General features: G+C 52.6%; 6 protein-coding genes across 6 annotated transcripts; 4 read left to right on the top strand and 2 right to left on the bottom strand.

Annotated features, from left to right (window-relative positions):
* Positions 1–2,597: 2,597 nt before the first annotated feature.
* On the top strand, positions 2,598–4,067 carry BBK36DRAFT_1155484 (Bromodomain-containing protein; the record flags this gene model as incomplete). Its single annotated transcript, XM_024893832.1, has 3 exons — positions 2,598–2,731; positions 2,792–3,687; positions 3,754–4,067. The coding sequence occupies 3 exons, from the start codon at positions 2,598–2,600 to the stop codon at positions 4,065–4,067; spliced, it is 1,344 nt and encodes a 447-aa protein (XP_024754014.1).
* A 3,450-nt stretch (positions 4,068–7,517) lies between these two features.
* On the top strand, positions 7,518–9,107 carry BBK36DRAFT_1134026 (hypothetical protein; the record flags this gene model as incomplete). The annotated part of the gene is given in 4 exon segments (XM_024892173.1): positions 7,518–7,854; positions 7,871–8,207; positions 8,263–8,815; positions 9,086–9,107. The coding sequence occupies 3 exon segments, from the start codon at positions 7,928–7,930 to the stop codon at positions 9,105–9,107; spliced, it is 855 nt and encodes a 284-aa protein (XP_024754013.1). The 5' UTR covers positions 7,518–7,854; positions 7,871–7,927.
* A 1,710-nt stretch (positions 9,108–10,817) lies between these two features.
* On the top strand, positions 10,818–13,323 carry BBK36DRAFT_1107213 (P-loop containing nucleoside triphosphate hydrolase protein; the record flags this gene model as incomplete). The annotated part of the gene is made up of 5 exons (XM_024889234.1): positions 10,818–10,907; positions 10,977–11,163; positions 11,267–11,464; positions 11,518–11,710; positions 11,772–13,323. The coding sequence occupies 5 exons, from the start codon at positions 10,818–10,820 to the stop codon at positions 13,321–13,323; spliced, it is 2,220 nt and encodes a 739-aa protein (XP_024754012.1).
* A 102-nt stretch (positions 13,324–13,425) lies between these two features.
* On the bottom strand, positions 13,426–14,919 carry BBK36DRAFT_554 (hypothetical protein; the record flags this gene model as incomplete). Its single annotated transcript, XM_024898251.1, has 1 exon — positions 13,426–14,919. The coding sequence occupies one exon, from the start codon at positions 14,917–14,919 to the stop codon at positions 13,426–13,428; it is 1,494 nt and encodes a 497-aa protein (XP_024754011.1).
* Positions 14,920–15,761: 842 nt separating this feature from the next.
* On the bottom strand, positions 15,762–16,626 carry BBK36DRAFT_1108168 (TIM21-domain-containing protein; the record flags this gene model as incomplete). Its single annotated transcript, XM_024889337.1, has 4 exons — positions 15,762–15,953; positions 16,001–16,055; positions 16,114–16,298; positions 16,360–16,626. The coding sequence occupies 4 exons, from the start codon at positions 16,624–16,626 to the stop codon at positions 15,762–15,764; spliced, it is 699 nt and encodes a 232-aa protein (XP_024754010.1).
* A 422-nt stretch (positions 16,627–17,048) lies between these two features.
* On the top strand, positions 17,049–18,724 carry BBK36DRAFT_45627 (ArfGap-domain-containing protein; the record flags this gene model as incomplete). The annotated part of the gene is made up of 5 exons (XM_024898097.1): positions 17,049–17,120; positions 17,188–17,323; positions 17,388–17,571; positions 17,625–18,334; positions 18,387–18,724. The coding sequence occupies 5 exons, from the start codon at positions 17,049–17,051 to the stop codon at positions 18,722–18,724; spliced, it is 1,440 nt and encodes a 479-aa protein (XP_024754009.1).
* Between the last annotated feature and the right edge of the window lie 47 nt (positions 18,725–18,771).

The raw sequence follows: 18,771 nt of genomic DNA, 5'->3' as shown, positions 1-18,771 counted from the left end.
CTTTATGCCTAGCAGGTTGCCGAGTACAATGGCAAGCAGTTTGCGGATTCTAGCTCTTTTCTTGGCCCTCACAGCTACTGTGCATTCGCTCTCACACTTTCTCAGTACGTGCCCTGCCAAATATTCCCAGCCCTTATTCAGAGGTAACTTTCGAGAGGGCGAGACTCCTTTCAAAGCTCAATCACTCATGTCTTCTATCAAAGAGCTATTTCTCCAATAATGGAAGCAACTCGGGGCCAATATTTGATTCTAGTTGATTCATAAATGACAGATCAGGTATGTTACCTAGTATTACCCAGAGGAGTTATTGCCCTTGGTACATGAAATTGAAGAAGCATGGAGATCCTGACAGACGTTGAGCGATAACCTACTGGTCTGAACGAGTCTGAAAACTTCTATTTGCAGCGCTTTTCTTGCTCGAGCAGTTTGACTCTGTTATATATTGTGTCACCAAAAAGTGCGTATATAGCATGCCTTCCCAAAATGAACGAGAAACATGCTGTAGACCGTAGTCGGATACACAGGGGATCAGCTGCTTCTATCATTCGTTAATATACCAGCATCAAGTATGACAAAAAGTTGTCAAATTAGAGCCTGCGAGCTTGTAATAGAACTCAGAGGGTTTTGAACAAACTCATGAACATTTGGTAGAGTGTCTGTTTCAAGCAAAAGAGAAAATTGACAAAAAAAAGCAAAAAGGCGGGACAGCCGCCGGTTATCGAATCGGTGCCTTCCTCGGCCGCCCAACCTCCAACACATTCTTTCGATATACCGTTCGACTGCCCCCCTGATAAACATTGCCGGACTTTTAGTATATATACCTTAGAGGCGTGTTGGGCTGGCTGGCACGTGGCGCCAGCTGTGAGCAGGCCAGGAGTGTTGACGGGCGAGTGGCACTCCGTCTGCAGATGGCGTGGCATGGAGGAGGTTACGAGCCTGAGGATTTTCTTGTATTCTCGGAAAGTAACCGTTCACTGAGGCCTTCGTGTTTCTTCCCTGATTCTTAGTCTGTCATGTTGGATATAAACATTACGCTTTTAGCTTCTTTTCTATACCATAGTGTTGAGAACTGTGTCTACCACGAGTGGACACTACGAGCCTCGTCCCTCTTCAGTGTCATGTATTTGATCAGATGTCTAGGGCTATATCTAGCCCAGCCTCGCTTACGGTTATCTTATCATGGGGGTGTATGGTATGTAAGTTCCAGAAGAGTCTTGGCCGAACTGGTCGAGTGCTTGAGACGAATGCCTACATAGGTCTCTCAAACGATGGAGATTCCCATACGAGGGTCTCATTTCAAGCTCAGGGCTTCTAGCCAGCTGTAAGACAATAGATGCAGTCTCTTTGATATGAAATAGAGTCGCCATTCCTAGAATTAGTGTTGAAGTGATGGATCTGTTGAGGGCCGGTCACTGGCCAGACAAGACGATCAGAAGGGATGGGTGGCTACATCTCCGGCAAATGTGCACCATTGATACTTGTAAGGGCCTGGATTTAGTCCTCCAGATGTGATGTTCCTTTTACAAGCTCACTGGTAAACTCGCATGAGAGGGTGGCAGCTCGCCATTGGACATATTTATCGTATCACCAAGACACTTGGAAACCGATTGCGAGCTCGACAAAGGACCAGAGACTTCCATCTGCTACAGCGTGGAGAGATTGTAGCACGTAAATCCAAATGTATTTTGGACACTAGCAGATGACTGCCATACTCTGGTGTCGTTCGTGTTTGTCGAACTCCGTTTGTGCTGAAATGGCCGGGTGACTGTATGTAACTCTCACTATGTGCTTCGGTGCAACCTTCTCAGCACCGCTGGGCAATGTTGAAGCGTCATTTCGGCCACAGTTGCCGCAAGCAAAGCCAATCCATCCCAGAGCCCTTGAGTACCCAAATTTTTCTAGTAAAAGCACTTGACAACAATTCAAATATCCCAAAAAGGCAGCGTTTTCAGCATTCGAAACGAGATGCAGTCATGCAGGGTAGCAGTCGCGCCTTCCCAAGCCGGTCCTTACATAAGCGGGGACACGACATCAAGCCACAAACGCGCCACAAACTGATGCTTCAGCTCAGGAAAGTCGCCTCACCTTCTGAACCTGCCAATTTCCCAGTCGACCGGAAAAGGCCAAGACTCACGACGGTCAAACTCTGAACGACGAATTGCACCTCCACTGAACCAAATCTTCCTCTCTCGACATGAAGGATTGAAGCTGCGTGCCGTTCAATTCTGTTATATCAAGTGCCGCGCAGTTCGGAGGTCCGGAAGCCATAAGGAAAGAAAGAACCTCTCACGAAGTCGTGTTTGATTGGTGAGTCTGCTGAGCATCGCATTTCTTCGTCCCCTCATCGTTTGCCTCATTCAAGGCCCTGTCGAGTCCTTCTGCCGCGAAAATCTCAAATGCTTAGACTACTGCAATGACTTTCACATGGCGGTATGGTCAATGGCATGAGCAATTCCGTCATTTATGAGATTCCACACACTCGGTTGCATCTCCCAGTATTGACCAATCGTCAAGTGCACATCATAATATCCATATTGATCACTCCTTTGGGGAACAAATCAAGTACTGACTGTTCTTCAACCAGACGATAAATCAAGATGACTTCCGAAGCCCCCCCTCAAGACGTCGCCGCCTCACAAGACGCTCCCAACGCCGCTCCCAACGCCGCTACAAACGGCACCGCAAATGGAACCGCAACAGAGAAGAAAGAGAGGAAGCCATTCTCATGGACGTAGGTTGACATATTGCATACCGGTAACCATTTATAGAGATACTGACGCAATCTATCAAGCCAACCGCATCCCATCTTTGTCATCGTTTTAGTCGGGCCCGATGAGGAGCCGTTTGGCCTGCAAAAAGACTTCCTCTGCGATCGTTCCGAGTTCTACCGCAAGTATTTTGAGGAGAATGTCACAGAAAAGGCGCTGGAACATATTGTAAAACTCCCAGATGCGACTGTGGAAGTGTTCGGTCTCGTACAAAGCTTCCTCTACACTGGCAAGATCACAGGCGAAAATTCCAGCGTCACTTCCTACGAAGCTCTGGTTGGCCTCTGGAACCTGGGCCACAAACTTGGCATCAAGGGCCTATGCGAGCATACGCTCGAGGCCATGGTGGAATGCCGACGAACCACGGGTCGGATCCCAGCGACGCCTCTTCTCATCCAGGTCTGGCGAGATACACCCGAGGGGTCGTCTATCAGAGTCCTCTTGCTGTCTTGGGCCGCCGAGTACATGAGGTCTTCAGACGCGCGGGCCGAGTTTGCCAAGTCTCTACCCCAGGAGGTGCTCAGCGAACTCGTGGTGACAATGAGCTCGTTTGAGACCACTATACTTCCAGCTCCTGCTCCTGCTGCCCCTGGAGCTGCGACCGGGACCTCTGGGCTCCCTCCGAGTGCTATCAAGTCGCTTCCTGAGTCTCTATCGACAGGGCCGAGAAAGAATGTACACTACCTAGACGAACAGCTTGACGAAGAAACCCTCGCCGCGAAGAAGAACAGACGATCGCTTGGCTTAGCAAGCGACCCAGGGTCGGCTCGCAAGTCGCATCGCAAGTCTGGCTCTTCCCCACCATTCAAAGCACAGAAGCGACGCTCGAGCGCAGCTATGTTGGAGGGTAGGACGTTCTCAACTCAGCAGAAGCTCGACTTTTGTGCAGATCTGCTGAATAGGATGCTCTCTGGGCCCGGTAAGCTCCCCCAATGATGGTCTTTGCATTGAGACCGTGTATTTCAGTCTAACTAACCCATTATAGGCTTCTGGACGCGACTTGTTGGGCCCTTTCGATCGCCAGTCGATCCCGCGGAAGACGGCGTGCCGGACTATTTTGACAAGGTCAAGAAGCCAATGGACCTCAGCACAGTGAAGATGAAGATGGATCAGAAGGAATACACGACCGAAGAGGAGTTCCTCGGCGACGTGCGGCAGATCTTTGAGAACTGCTTCACATACTGGAAGAAGGGCGATCCAATGTTCGCAGCTGGCGAAAGGCTGCAGCGCACTTTTGAAGAGAAGTACTCGCACATGAACAAATGGATCGCTAAGCTGGGAGGCGAAGAGGGCGAGTAGGATACCACTGACTCTGATCCTCGCGGGCAAAGGGACTGGAGGCGCGCGTAAATACGAAGCCGCCTGTGATGTAGCTGCGACGAGTCTCGGCAGAGGACCGTAGGAGTCTTTGTGCATGCCGTTGAAGCTCGGAGGATCCGATTGCTGTTCTGCTCACTTTTTTTCGGGGTATCTCTCAGCAAAGAGCATCGGCTATTGATGCACTTTGGGGCGTTCATGGATGACTCCTCGGGTCGTTTTGGAAGCTTGTCATGTTGGGGGACCAATGTAATAGTACTGGACATCTCGAAGCCATGGCTCAGATGAAAAGGTGTAGGAATAGGATTGTATTAGTATTAGTATTATGGGAATTGATACCTTGATCAGGAGATGGGGTGCCGTGACGATGTGGTAAATGTGAGTAATGTGACATGTGGTTTGGGGTTGCTGGAGATGTAGGATTTCTGGGTAACGGATCTCCCAGCACATCCAGCGCCTTGCTAACAGCCGAAACCGAAGCCGCCTGAAGCATTGTCAAAGAGGAATGCATATCGGCAGCCCTGTGCTGTGAGTTATGAGCGATAAGTAGTACTAGAGTAGATCGATGAGAGATGATTTGAGTTAGTTCTCTATTGAAGATGGTTGCTTTCGCCCATCACAAAAAGCATATTCGTTGGCTATATTTATTGTGACGCCTATACATGTCCCATCACCCATGACCTTGCTTGAGAGTGAGGCTACAGTCCATTTTAGACGTTCAGTCAGACAAGAAGCTCAACCAGACATCTAGTCACGACAGCACCGGTCATCGACGCTCAACGAGCTCGGTTCGATGTTCTGCTGGCTTGGTCCGACACTCACCAGACTAGGTCTGACGCTAAATTCTAGGCAATGATGAACCAAGTCGAATCCCAGCGTGCTAGCTTTGATGCTTGTCTGTAAGTTATGGGGATTGCTGTGTCCGATAACTAGCCACGATGCCTGGACGCTTCGACTTGGCAACTGGACGCCAGGGGAGAGAGACGAGGTCTGATGCGCGTGTTCAATCACTGAGAGGTAACTTCACTCCACGCGAACACATATGGAAGCTCAAGGTATGCACTTCTAGACCTTGAATGAGAAATTACGTTCCGACTGTTAGGCGTGTCGACTTCTTGACGGGGAGAGGCTGCACCCAGATCGCTAATTATACACGCCTTGTCGATTCATTGGTGAATCGAGTTGAACACTTGCCAGACATCTAACCAAGCACGACTTGTAGGATTGGCGGATGGGGTAGGCAATCTTGCGAAGGGCATCCGATTCACAAGCGATCTTGCCCGTCACAACTAGCATCGCCTTAGCAGCGTGGAATCTAATTCGGAGTCTTCATGTATAGGATATGGCGAACGATATGGTGACATCCAAAATGGAGAGTATCTGAAGCAACACCCTAAGGAGGGGACACGCCGCAGAGAAGAGGACATTTCAAGACGAGGTCTAAGAGAAGGCGAGGCGATATACCTACAACTCATGGCGATGCGCTGATGATAGTAGCTGCGGCGCGGCGGGTGGGGTTGTATCGATCGACTTGGCCTTATGTATAGGCTGTAACGATTTACCTGAACAAAGATATAGATCATATAGAATCGTGAGGAAGTGGGACTGTGAGGCATGTGACAGGTGGTGGTTGAAGTTGGTAAAAGGTAGGTAAAGATAGAACTGTCATGGAATCATGTAAAAGCTTGGTGTAAGGGATGCATCAACAGATTCAACAAGTTGGCCGAGATGGATAGCTGAAACCAAAACAGTCGAAGGTTTCGACGGTGCATATGAACAGCCCTGTGCTGCGGGTTGTGTGGTACGCAGGCTGGGGCAAACGATGAGATGATGTCGTTGGTATTCCAGAAGCTGGCTCTCATATATCACATTCCAAACACCACGTTGGTTACTCTGGTATCGATCCGATGCATGACCACGTGTCTCTGAGAGGGAAAGCTACTATCAGTCGGGTGACATTGCTTCCTGTGCTCTTCAAGATGGAATACAGGGTGTTACCCGATGCTATCTGCATCGCATACAACGCGCGCGCGCACGCTCATGCTAATGTTTTGTTTCGCCTTTTCTTCTAGGCTCTCCAAACAAGTCCCTTCTTCCTCCTCTCCCTGGTCTGGGCGTGCTTCGTCGGCGGTCAAGTGACCGGGGTGGAAGATTGGGCATAGTGAGACAACACGTGAAGTGGATGGGAACAAGCCCTGGTTGGTGATGAGAGCGAGATGCGGCAATGTCGGATGCTGCGCTGGTCTGAGATCTCCACCGGATGAGAGTCTTGTAAGACTTATGACGAGTCTCCTTCATCGGTCATGAGAGTAGACGTTGCTTTTCACAGTCAGCCACCACCTCGTGGAATAAACAACCTTATTTTTTCTCTGGTCATCGTGCATGACATGGATGAGGCGTTAAAGTTCATGAGCTGCTCCCCCGTCGACACTGGTGAAACCACGAGCCGGGCGCCATGACAATGGGCGACAGAAAAGGGCGAGCAGTGCGGAAGATGGGCTCCGGAGAAATGAGACACCGGTATTATGGCATGGGATCCAATGTCGTTTGCTTGATTGTGTAAGGTGATGCTTGGACAAGCAGAATGAGCAAAGAGAGCGAATGCCCGACTCGGCAGTTCTCCGCAAAATGACCGACGTCGCTTAAGCAACCCTCAAGTGTCTCATCACAACGATCTCGACGACAGCAAAATCACTCGAAGAAGCAAAGAGGCCTTTCGTCACCGACAAGTCGAGGAACGCACACGCCAGAAAGCGCCCCTTTCCATATCCGCTTGCTCCAGAGAGAGAAGCCACAGAGAGGATACTGAGAGGATACTGAGTGAAGAGAGAGAGTCAGCCAGCCAGTCTTGGTGGGCATCGCGAAGTGGAGTTTCACAGGGCCAGGGCGGGAAATTAGCAGCCAAGCACCAAGCAGACCAATCCATTTTGCCCATTTGCGCTGGCGCTTGCTGAGTGGTCTGGAGCGGGTTGAGGCGGTTTGGGGTGGCTTGACTCTGTGCCTGGGACCTTGCAGATTCGGGCATGGGCTGGCAGGGGTCCGATGGACCTTTTTAGCTTCGTGTCCGTTGCTTTCAAGGTGACTCGTCTGGGATGTTGGTGCCGGGGCTCGAGGAGCTGAGCGGCGAGGAGCGGATGAGGCGCGAGTAAGCAGCGGTTGACGATGCCCTCTCTTTTCTTCTGCAGCAGAGAGCACAAAGCAGTGCGCCGGTAGAGCATAGACTGAGAATGAAAATAGTAGGAGTAATAACATAAGATTGATCAATGCTTCAGGTCTCAAACAGGGCGTTCGCCTTGCTTCGTTTCGTCTCGTTTCGTCTCTGTCTGCCCGCCTCTGCAGCGTCGCCTCTGCCTGTTGCTGAGCCGGTTCCTCTGCCTGGCCCCTGGGAAATGAGCGATTGCAGAGCAGGAAAAGGAGTCGCCGGGGTGGACGACGTCGCGTCCGCTAGGCCCAGGCAGCACAGACCGCCCCCCGTGCCTAACAGATGCTACACGACCACGGTCCCCTGGCCAGCAGCTTGGCGGCAATTGGCTGTTGCGCCCTCCAGGGATCCCCCCTGCTGTCGTTCTTTGTCTCTCGCTTCCCTCCGCATCTCGAAAAGCTTTTTCTTCTCTTCTCTTCCCGCTTCTCGTGTCGCCTCTTGCAGCTTCTACCTCACGCTCATTGAACCACAGTAATTCCAAGAGTATTCTTCAATACTCGTTCCGCTCTTTATCGAGATCGCCTTGCCTTTGCGCAGCTCTTGCAATCCTTTCCGCACTCCTCACGATCCTCTCCTTTGAGAATCTCGCGATAATAATCAACACGTACACAAAACACGCACAACGCGACACGACGTCAAGATGCTCTTCAAGACCACCGCCTCTGTTGCCCTTCTGGCCTGCGCCGCCCATGTCGCCGCCGAGCCCAAGCCTTACCGCCTGGCCATGATGCCCGTGCTGGGCCAGAGCCTCGCGCGCCGCAGCACCAACGGATACCAGCCCGAGCTGTCCCAGTGCAACGACGGCAACACCTGCTCCGAGGCCTGCGGTAGCGGCTATGCCGAGTGCCCTTCCAGCGGCAAGGAGACGCACTGCTACAACCCCGGTGCCAACCAGAACTGCTGCTCTGACGGCTCTGGCAGTATGTGAACCTTGAAAGAGATGTTATGCGATGAGATGACTGACCAGCGCAATAGACTCCTGCGACGCGGGCTACTACTGCACCCACGACCACGCCCTCAAGACCTGGTGCTGCCCGGAGAACATGGACCTCGCTGCTTGCGCCGCTGCTTATAGTGTAGTCGGTGGCCTCGAGAGCGCCACTCCTACCTCGACCAGCACCTCCAGCACCCCGACCAGCACCAGCACCAGCACGACTCCTGTCACCACCACTGCTGCTCCTACCACGACCAGCACCACGGAGGCTCCCACCACTACCGCTGCCCCTACGACGACCGCTGCTCCCACTACCACGGCGGCTGCTACCACCACCACCGAGGTTGAGGAGACCAGCACTGCTGCCGCCGCCACCAGCGCCGGCTTCACCAGCGCCTGGGCCGGCCACAACAGCACCATCACCTCTGCTGCCATTCCCAGCAAGCCTCACCAGAGCAACACGCCTATCCCCCCTGTTGCCTCCATCGGCACTGGCGCTCCTCAGCCTCCCCAGCCTTCTTCCACCATCAGCGGTGCTGCCACCACCAGTGCCAGCGCCCTGCTGCTCCTCGCCGCTGGTGTCATTGCTCTTCTGTAAATGTTCGTGACGGAGTAGAGACGTGGTTTCTATACGTCGGGTAGCCAAGGGACCGTCAAAAGTCCCCTGCTCAGCTCAGCGCAGCCACGAGGTTACGAGTCTTACGAATAGCGTCAAATATACGGGGTGGGCTGTCTTTTTTTCGTTTCGGAGAAGGGGAGATCTGTTGGTTTTTCTTTATCAGGGGCATCTTCCTCGGGTTTATCTCCTTTTCTTTTCTTGTCATAATGCATCTTGTGGTTCTCTAATTTCTTTTTATCAAAAAGTGCGATGATTCCCCTTCGATAGTTGTTGCCATCTCCATTTACACTTTTTCTGGAGTGGCGACAGTTTGTGGTATTTTGTTCAGGAGGTTAATATATTCTGGTGAACAAAGGAGAAGGACGTCCGAAATCTGTGTGACTGCGCTGGTGAGAGCTGCTTGAAATAACGCCCGTACACTTTGTGCTCATCTACTCTGTTCTATATTGATTTGTATCCCATATTAGTACTCGGTTCTCAACGAGACCATTCCCTTTGCCTGTTCCGTCTATTTCGTCCTCTTTGTCTTTTGTTTCGTTTGTGTTTTTGTTGCAAAGGGCCAGTTCTAACTAGTCACCTAATAGAGCGTCTGAATATCTCATCATCCCCGTGCCTCACGTTATCACTCAGACATGTGGTCGAAATAAAGAAATCACTATGATATCATGTTCAAAGACGATCCATGTCCCTTCGTATCCTATGAACTCACACGCACAGATGCAGATGTGGCTGCAGCAGACCCGGTGCGAAGATCGTGGGGAAGGAAAAAAGGGGCGAGCCACGACCAGGGTGGGACGCACGAAGATGTGAGATGCTTCACAGCCACCTCCGCATATTACTTTCTGTATTCTCTCTTTTCATTTCTTTTTCTTCACTTCTTTACTGGTTGGGTCATACTTGACTGACAGGGAAGATGCAGTGCGTGTAGATAGAGTTGTGTGATTCGTCACCTGCGTGGCGAGAATGCACTGTGCTCTGGGCCTTGGCCTTTGGCGTGCAGGCGGGTGAGAAGCGGGTGTTGGAGTGCAAGGTGAGATGAGATAAGAGGGTGCTGGGAGGCAATTGTGTTTGCCTTACTTCGGGGATGGGTCAAGGGTACATGAAGGGCTAGTCGAGAGGCTTCCTTCAAGCTGTTCTTTGAATCTGCTCGGAAGTCTCTGCTACCTACTGGTACAGGATCGATGGGAGCGTTGATGGGAAGGAAGGCTGCTTCATACCTGCTGTGCTGTGGTGATGGGCGCTGGGTTGGGGCAGGTAGGTTGTGTGTGGCGTGCCAAGCTCTCTGCATAGGGAGAGGGAGAGGGGCACTCAGGTTCATCTCACCTGCAGATAAAGTACTGCACGGCTCTGCGGCATTGTCCGTCGAGAAGGAAGATGAAATATGCTGCAGGCCTTGCACAATGGCGGCGAAGAGTCACTACAGAGTCATCCATCTAATCACTAATCAATACGAGGCGTCGCAGCTCTACCGCCTGTGGCTGCGGGATGCCGGCACTAGAACGTCTTGCATGGCTAGTACATATGAGTCACTGGCCGACGCTGTCTTTGCATTGGATCGACGGTGCGATTAGTATTCTCGGTGGCTTTCGTCTCCAACTCTACGGAGCTGCAGGGCGATACGGATCGGAGTTGGGGGGCGGACCGGGCCTCTCTTTACGAGCCAGTGCCGGATTGCTGGTGAGGAAGTGAAGAGTACCTGAAATGAGGGGCATTCCCATTTGGGCACTTATTGTAGGAGACTTTTCGATTGTATCACTTCGAGATTTGGAGTTCCTTGTTTGGCACTCATCAAGGGGAAGATTGTTTGCTATAAAGCCCATTCGATAGGCCCCTGGTTCTTCCCTTTCGGAGATCAACTCGACGAACCGTATCGGCTTAGTGGCATCGTCACCACCACACAACCTACTTCTACACTCTACGTCTCACAGTTGTCCAACGCCTTTACCCGAACGCGAATTGTACAATTCCATTGCCAAAATGACTTCAATGGCAGCCGAGTCCGTGGCCACGATCCTCTGCACGGCCAAGCAGACTCGCTTCAACATTGACAGCTCCAGCTACCGCGAAGTTCGTCAAGTCACCATCATTCCCACGACCCTTTTCCACAAATGCTAAACAAGAAGTTGAGGAAAACAGCTTGACATTGACGGCCTCAACATCGTTGTCACCTCTGGCGAAAAGGCATCCAAGCCTGAAAAGTCGTCAGGCAAATCAAAAGGCAAAGCAAAGTCTGATGGCCTGGAGATTCTGTCGAATGCCAAGCTGCGGTTGAAGGAGGGTCAGCGGTATGCCTTGGTTGGACGCAATGGCACGGGAAAGTCGAGTGAGGAATTGCACCCTTGCACATGATTGTTGAGAACGATAGCATTCATTCTTTGAAGTTTCGATTTGCTTCGTTTTGGCGAGACTGACTGGCTTGGATCTAGCGTTGCTCAAGGCTATTGCGCAGAAGCTCATCCCGGGGATTCCAGAGAGTTCCAGGATAGCGCTGCTGCAGCAGACCAAGCTCACCGAGTCTGATGAGGACGACAAGGCGGCAAAGGAGAACAATGGTCGAGGAAATGTCTTGCAGGAGGTCATTGAGCGTGCTACAGCCCGCAGCATGGTTGAGCAAGAAATCAAAAGTATACATCATTCTGTTTTGGTTTCCTGTAAAGGTTTTACTGACAGCTCCTAGTTCTCTTAGATGGCGTCAATGCTTCAGATCCGTACGCCCCTGTTCGAGCTCTGAGAAGCCTGAAGCACGAGAAGCTTCAGCAACGCCTCTTTCTCGTTGACAAGGAGGCAAGGCTTCGAAGTGGTGCTCGAGGACTGCAGGCGAGGAAAGCTCTTGTGGCCTTTGAAAAGGTCGTTGCAGATTCGCAAGCCCAGTGAGTTTCGATAGCTTGTCCGTGATACTATATCCTGATGCTAACGGCCATTTGTGTACAGACTGGATCAACCAGACGATGAAATCTCCACCGAAGCCCTCCAGGTAGAAACTCAGGAGGCGGCCGACATGCTCGCGGATCTACAGAGCCAGATCGAACCTTCACGCCTAGCACAGATTGAAGTACAAGCTAGGAACATTCTCATGGGTCTTGGGTTTACAGAGGCCTACTTGGAAAAGCCCCTGTCCAGTCTCTCTGGAGGTTGGCACATGCGGACTGCGTTGGCCTCGGCTCTGCTCCAGGAGGCTGATATCTTGATCCTCGACGAACCGACGAATTTCCTTGATCTGCTGGGCATCGTCTGGCTGCAGCGATATCTGCAGTCTCTAGCAGATAAAGAAAAGCCACCTACTCTGATACTCGTCTCTCACGATCGCGACTTCATCTCTCTGTGTACCGATCTCATCATCCTCAAAGATAAACAGCTCACGTACTTCCACGGCGACATACAAACGTACGAACGTTCTCAATCCGAACGCCGTCAATGGCTCATCAAGATGAAAGAGGCCCAAGACAAACAAAAAGCCCACATCGAAAAGACTATCGCCCAGAACCTCAAAGCTGGCAAGGCAAAAGACGACCAGAACAAGATTCGACAAGCCAAGTCCCGGCAGAAAAAGCTCGACGATCGCTGGGGCATGCAGGTCAGCGCCAAGGGCACTCGCTTCAAGCTGAACAGGGATCTTGTGGGATTCTTCCTGACGAGTCGCGAGGGGATCGAGATTCCACCTGAGCAGAGGCCCGTGGTGATATCGTTGCCAGAACCCCCTGAGTTAAGATTTCCCGGATCGCTCATCTCATTGGAGAAGGCTTCGTACCGGTATTCGCCGAGGGCGCCCCTGATTCTGCAGGATGTGACGCTTACTGTTGGGATGGGCGATCGGATTGGCATTCTGGGCTTGAACGGCGCAGGCAAATCGACGCTCATAAAGCTGCTCGTAGAAGAGACTCCGCCGACATCTGGTACTCTGACGACGCATCCTCGCCTTAGACTGGGCTATTACTCCCAGCATGCAGTGGAGGAGCTCAAGGCCATTGGCCGCTCTGAGCAGGGCATTACTTCACTCGCTCTCCTTACAAAGGAGGTAGACGGCGCTCTTAATGAGGGCGAGATACGCGGCTTACTGGGAACCCTGGGACTGCCCGGCCGTCTCGCATCGGACGTTCCCCTTTCCAAACTTTCCGGTGGTCAACTAGTGCGATGCCAGCTGGCGAGATTGTTCTGGAAGCATCCGCAATGTCTAATCCTTGATGAAGTGACTACGCATCTCGACTATGAGACGGTGACTGCTTTACGAGAAGCGTTGAACGAATGGGAGGGCGCCGTGGTGCTCGTGAGTCACGACAGATGGTTCATGCGAGGGGCCATAGAAGGACAGATCGAGGATGACGGCGACGATGACGACGAAGAGGAAGAGGAAGAGGAGGAAGCGAAACGGAGAAGGATCGTCTATCGGCTGAAAGGGGGAGCGCTAACTGAGCTCAAGGATGGCGTGGATGGGTTCTCACGCATCGTTGAGAAGAGGGCCAAGAAGTTATTAGAGGGTCTATAATGGCTTTGTGAAGACCCAGGTGAAAAGGGGGGATTATATCAAGAAAGTATCCAAAGCCTATCCAAGTGACTGTCTGAACTCTGCTGTGTCTGAGACTTCTCTTCAGTTCGAATCGCTCGGCAACACCCGGGGATCAACTAGAATCTTGAAGCCGCTCTTCTCTTCCTTTCGAACAGCCAACTCCCCTCCTTTCGGAATGTCCACAATCGTTCCATCTATACAAACCTTGCGCCACCTCTCATCGTCTTCCAAGATGGTGACCCTCAACTCATCCACCTCCTCGTACCGTAGCTTATGCCCATCGTCCCACTCGACACCAACATGCTTACCCCCATCATACGCCTTCATCATCAAGTCCAACGTCCTCTCCCCTCCCACCGGCCCAAAGTGCACCAACCGAAGCTTCCCATCCAAGGGCTTACTCGCCGGCGAAATTGTGAAGGTGCGCTCCAAGTTAGAGAGTGGCGTCACGAGCACATACGCGTGCTCGCCCCCGTCGAACTGCTCCCATTCCGCGGCAGAGGGATGGCGAACTCGGACCTGCGCGCTGTAATGGTGGGATTCGCGGAGGAGCTCCTGGGCGACCATGCCGAAGCGCTTGTCGCCGTGGATGCGGTACTCGGGGGTGTCGCTCTCGTAGACGATGCTGGAGTGGAAGCCGTAGCTTGCTACCACTGCGCCGAAGAGGTGCGAGACTTGGGTTTCTTCTTTGGCGAGGTGCAGGGCTTTGCTGGCATCGTCGTCTCCTACGGGTTCTTCGGCTGTAGGAGTAAACTTTACGATGCGCGAGCCGGGGGAGAAAGATGCGCGGAACAGAGGCAGGTTTGCAGATACGCCGTTGAAGAGCGTCCTGAGACCTAGCACAAGGGGGGAGGCATCTTCCGTCTTGCTGCCGCCCTCGGATGCCCAGAGGGGCTTGTGGAGGGAGTGGAAGAGGGCGTTGCCCGTGCCCAGGGGGAGAAGAGCCAAGAGTAGCTGCCGCTGCTCAGACGGAGACGATTCATCGTGAGGCACGCTGTTAATGAGATCAACGATGCCGCCGTCTCCGCTCAAGAGGACAATTGTCCTGGACTGGCTGCTGCTGCTGCTGTCAGAGGCACCAATCTTTCGGGAAAATTCTCGAACGCTATCGGCATCTTGCGTGACGAGGACATTCGGTATCTCTCGGCTTGTTTCTTCTGAAGAGTGTTCTTCAATCACACCCCAAAGTGGCTGCAGCACATTCTCCCAGAACTGCAGTGAAAGACCGACACCCGATTTTGTTGACACAACGACATCGACATCATGCTTCCCTTTCACGGGCCGCAGATGGAGAGGCAGGCCGCTGATGCGGTACGGCCGGAGGTCGTCGGGGATGGCGTCCGCCAACAAGTGAACCAGCCGGAAGCGGTTCTCTAGATTCTCTGCGTCTTCCAGCAGGAGGGATATTATGTAGCCCGGCTTAGGGCTGGGAGACTGGGAGAGATCAAGGACGAAGACTATGTTTTCGTATTTGGCTTCGTCTTTGCTGTCGGCAGTGGTCCAGGAGAGGATGCCGTTGGCGGCGGAGACGGAGGTGGCATTTGTCAACCCCGCTTGGGGCTTCGTCGAGCTCATTTGAATCGCTGAAGACAAGAAAAATGAGGCAAATGAAGTATATACTCCAACTCTATCAAAAAGGAAACAATAGACGTTATATGGCCAAATATGCGTTCTGGCTGAGCATGTAAGACAGAGGCATTATAGGCAACGAGCTCGATTATAAATGCGGAACCAAGACCGTGATGGCATGTTACTTTTGACAGCTTATTTTGCGGCACGGCTGGCGCAGCGCCGTCGCACGCGATCCTTCGCTGGTTCTGCGTGATTCGTCACTGATCCTTTGGTGGGGATTGGCGATAAGATGATGCCTTATAAGCCATAGCCTTGGTTGTTGAGACGAGATGGGGTGAGTAACACTCGAGGTGGCAGATCGCATCATCGTGAGTGTATCGACTGAATCTGATCTGCGTCTTGCTTTGCAAGAGCCCAGGGTCTTATGTAGCTTTGGTTCGAGAAACATTATAATCACAAATTCGCGAAGTATTCCTTACATCTACAGTTGGGTCATAATCATTCCGATTAGATTGTTCCACCTTTGTCATCAGGAGTAAATCGTAGCGACAACGCCATTATTTGAATGTCATTGTATTTGATGTGTCTCCACCAACTCATGTCGACGAGTGAGCGTCCTTAAAGGGTGGTAGTAACTCAGCTGTTCAATGGCGAGGGCGTCCCTTCGCCCCCCTTTCTTTTGGAGAGCATAAGCAAATGCTGACGTCGATGCGATAACGCCGCTTCATCTTCCAATTCTACGGATCGGTTGTCTCTTACCAGCATAACGGTAGTAGGTCCTTCAACGTCCTTTGGATAGTTCGCGAAAGCGTCCCATAGGCTTCCAGATACGTCCAGAACACCGATCATCCCCATTTCACTCCGAAAAAGGTCAAGGGCTTCTTCCCTGTCCGTGCGGCGGCCGTGTCTGAATTCTCCAGATAGATCCTCTCGTGGCCCTTTACATCCACAAACAGGTATTTGTACTCGTAATCGCTGTGGCCAGGAGGCTTCACCATGTGGCATTGCACCACTCCGTTCGCCAAAGGTCCCTCAACCTGATAGCATAAGTATTTGCTGTGACGATGGCCTGCTTCTGACTTACATAGAAATGCATCTTGAGATGCTGGTTGCCTTGAGCGTCCTTCGTTTCAGTAGACCTTTGGAAGCCGTGTAAGTGAAATGTCGACCGCTTTCGGTATACTCGAGAACACCTACGTGATGGGCCGTGCCATCCTCCACTTGTTAAAGGTCTCGTCTCCATGAGCCTGGATCTTGTTCGCATCGCCGAGAAGCTCGAGGCATCTGTGGTCCTTCTTGATCATGTTGACGGCTCTGTTGAACTGATTCGTCTTGCTCTCGGGAGAAAAGACATCGGTCCAGAGAAAGTACGCAACGCCTCCCTATACAGGAACAATCAGCCCTGCAATCGCACACGAATCCAATCTACCATCTCGGACGTACGGTGCAGACAAGGCCGACAATCACCATGCCAAAGTTGTAAGACTGCTGCGTCGCCCTCGCCGCCTTCTCAGCGCCGGACAGCTCGCTCCATGGCACATATCCGGTGTCGTTGAACGGCGTAACGCTCCTACGTTTCGGCTTTGGCGTCGCGGTGGTTCCCAGGCCGGTGTGAGTCGCATAGTTGCGCGCGAAGACAGGCCGGGCGGTTTGTGCGAGTGCGGATTTGGTGACGATTCGGATCGCGAGGACGGAAGTTGTTGGTTTCATCATGGCGGCTCAACTGCTTCCATCTTCCCCAGAGAGATCTCCAGGATGAAGAATGCGTGAAGAGAAGCGGAAAAGCTATTCCTCAGCTCGCAACAGAAATGTCATCGAAAAGGCAAACTGAAGCTTCCCGTGATACCAATATTTCGGCATCTTGCGCGACACCGCCCGCGGCAGAATTCGAGGTGGGGAGAGCGCCAGGCCACAACAGGCCTAGCGGATCCGTTATGCCACTTTACCGCATCGCCAATGCCCGAGAGGCGTCTCCTTAATAACTGGAATTATCCCATCATTAGGATTGTGCTGCGTCTTCTCATTCCTCGCTTGACACGGTCACTGCATAAACGGGCAGATACCGCGAATCTCAGGGAGATCAGAAACGCTTTGGTCAAGATCGCGTCAAGTCGCCAGCACAGCCCGCCACGATGAGCGCCCTCGCATCCAAGCAGCAGTCGCTCAAGATCTTCGAGAAGTTGAAGACGAAGCCAGCGAACAAGGTGCGGAACCACTGTCGCGATGGTCACTCTGGGTTCTTGAGACTGACGCGCGCCATTTGTTTTACAGATATGCTTCGACTGCGGACAGAAGAACCCTACCTGGACGTCCGTTCCCTTCGGCATCTACCTGTGCCTCGACTGCTCCTCTAACCACCGCAACCTGGGTGTTCACATTTCCTTTGTGCGGTCGACGAACCTCGATCGTATGTTCCCAAGATGACAATCCGCGCCGTTCTCCCGAGACAGATCTGACACATACCTTTCTAGAGTGGCAATGGGATCAACTGCGAGTAATGAAGGTCGGCGGTAACGAATCCGCGACCAAGTTCTTCCAGCAGAACGGAGGCACCGCGGCATTGAACAGCAAGGATCCCAAGACGAAGTATCAGTCCAACGTAGCCACCAAGTACAAGGAAGAGCTGAAGCGACGCGCCGCGCGTGACGCTCTCGAGTATGCAGATTCCGAATCCCTCCGATTCCAACCTCTCTAACCTCGATCGCTAGATACCCCGAAGAAGTCGTGATTGAAGCCGTCGAAGGAGATGGTAGCTTCACTCCTGCCGGAGAGCCAGATGATGACTTCTTCTCGTCATGGGACAAGCCAACGATTAAGAAGCCGACACCCCCTGTATCACGAAATGCGACACCACCCGTCGTCGGTCGCACACCCTCTCCATTCCTCAACGCTGGCAACAAGGACGTGCCCCGTGCGGCGTCACCTCTATCGAAGACCGACTCCACCGAGACGAAGCCTGCCGCCAGCCGAATCACCACATCCGCCGCCCTGCGCAAAACGACCACGACCGGCGGTGCCAAGAAGACCAACATTCTCGGTGCGAAGAAGGTGCAGAAGCTGGGCGTCAAGAAGGTCACCGGCGACATCATCGACTTCGACGAGGCAGAGAAGAAGGCCAAGGAGGAGGCTGAGCGTATCGCTAAGCTTGGATACGATCCTGAAGCAGAGGAGGAGCCGGCGGCCAAGGCCAGCGCCAGTTCATCTGCTGCCGCCATCATTTCCCCAACCCCCATCAGCCCAGCACCCAGCTCTCACACACGGCAAAAGTCGAATGCTGAGATGGAGCGACTGGGAATGGGTATTGGACGGCTTGGGTTCGGTCAGATTGGTGGTGCCAAGGCCGCTGCTTCTTCTGCTTCAGCAAAGAAGAATGCCGGTGGCTTCGGCTCCGTGGGACCTGTGAAAGCAACTGCTGCTGGTGAGTATCCTGGCCTGCTTCACCAGACTTCTGTAAGACTAACTATCCATAGACGACTCTGAATCGTTTGCCCGCAGCAAGTTTGGCTCGCAAAAGGCCATTTCCTCCGACGAGTACTTTGGCAAGGGCGCCTACGACCCCAATGCTCAGGCCGAAGCCAAGACCCGACTCCAGGGCTTCGAGGGAGCCACGGCCATCTCTTCGAACGCCTACTTTGGACGGGAGGAGGAAGAGGAGGTTGAGGATTATGGCGATCTCGAGTCGGCTGCCAAGGACTTTGTGCGCAAGTTTGGCATCACAGCTGCTGATGATTTGGAGAATTTGACCAATGTTATTGGTGAGGGCGCCAGCAAGCTGCAGAGCGCCATCCGGCAGTATCTCGACAACTAGAAGAGCTGCCAGGCAGCCTTCTTTCCTGGGTTTGGTCATTGGCACAT

The sequence above is a fragment of the Trichoderma citrinoviride genome, assembly GCF_003025115.1.
Source record: "Trichoderma citrinoviride strain TUCIM 6016 unplaced genomic scaffold BBK36scaffold_1, whole genome shotgun sequence".
NCBI classification, from domain to species: Eukaryota; Fungi; Ascomycota; class Sordariomycetes; order Hypocreales; family Hypocreaceae; genus Trichoderma; species Trichoderma citrinoviride.
Note: the sequence above shows the minus strand (reverse complement) of the source record. Positions and strands in the feature narration are given on the sequence as shown.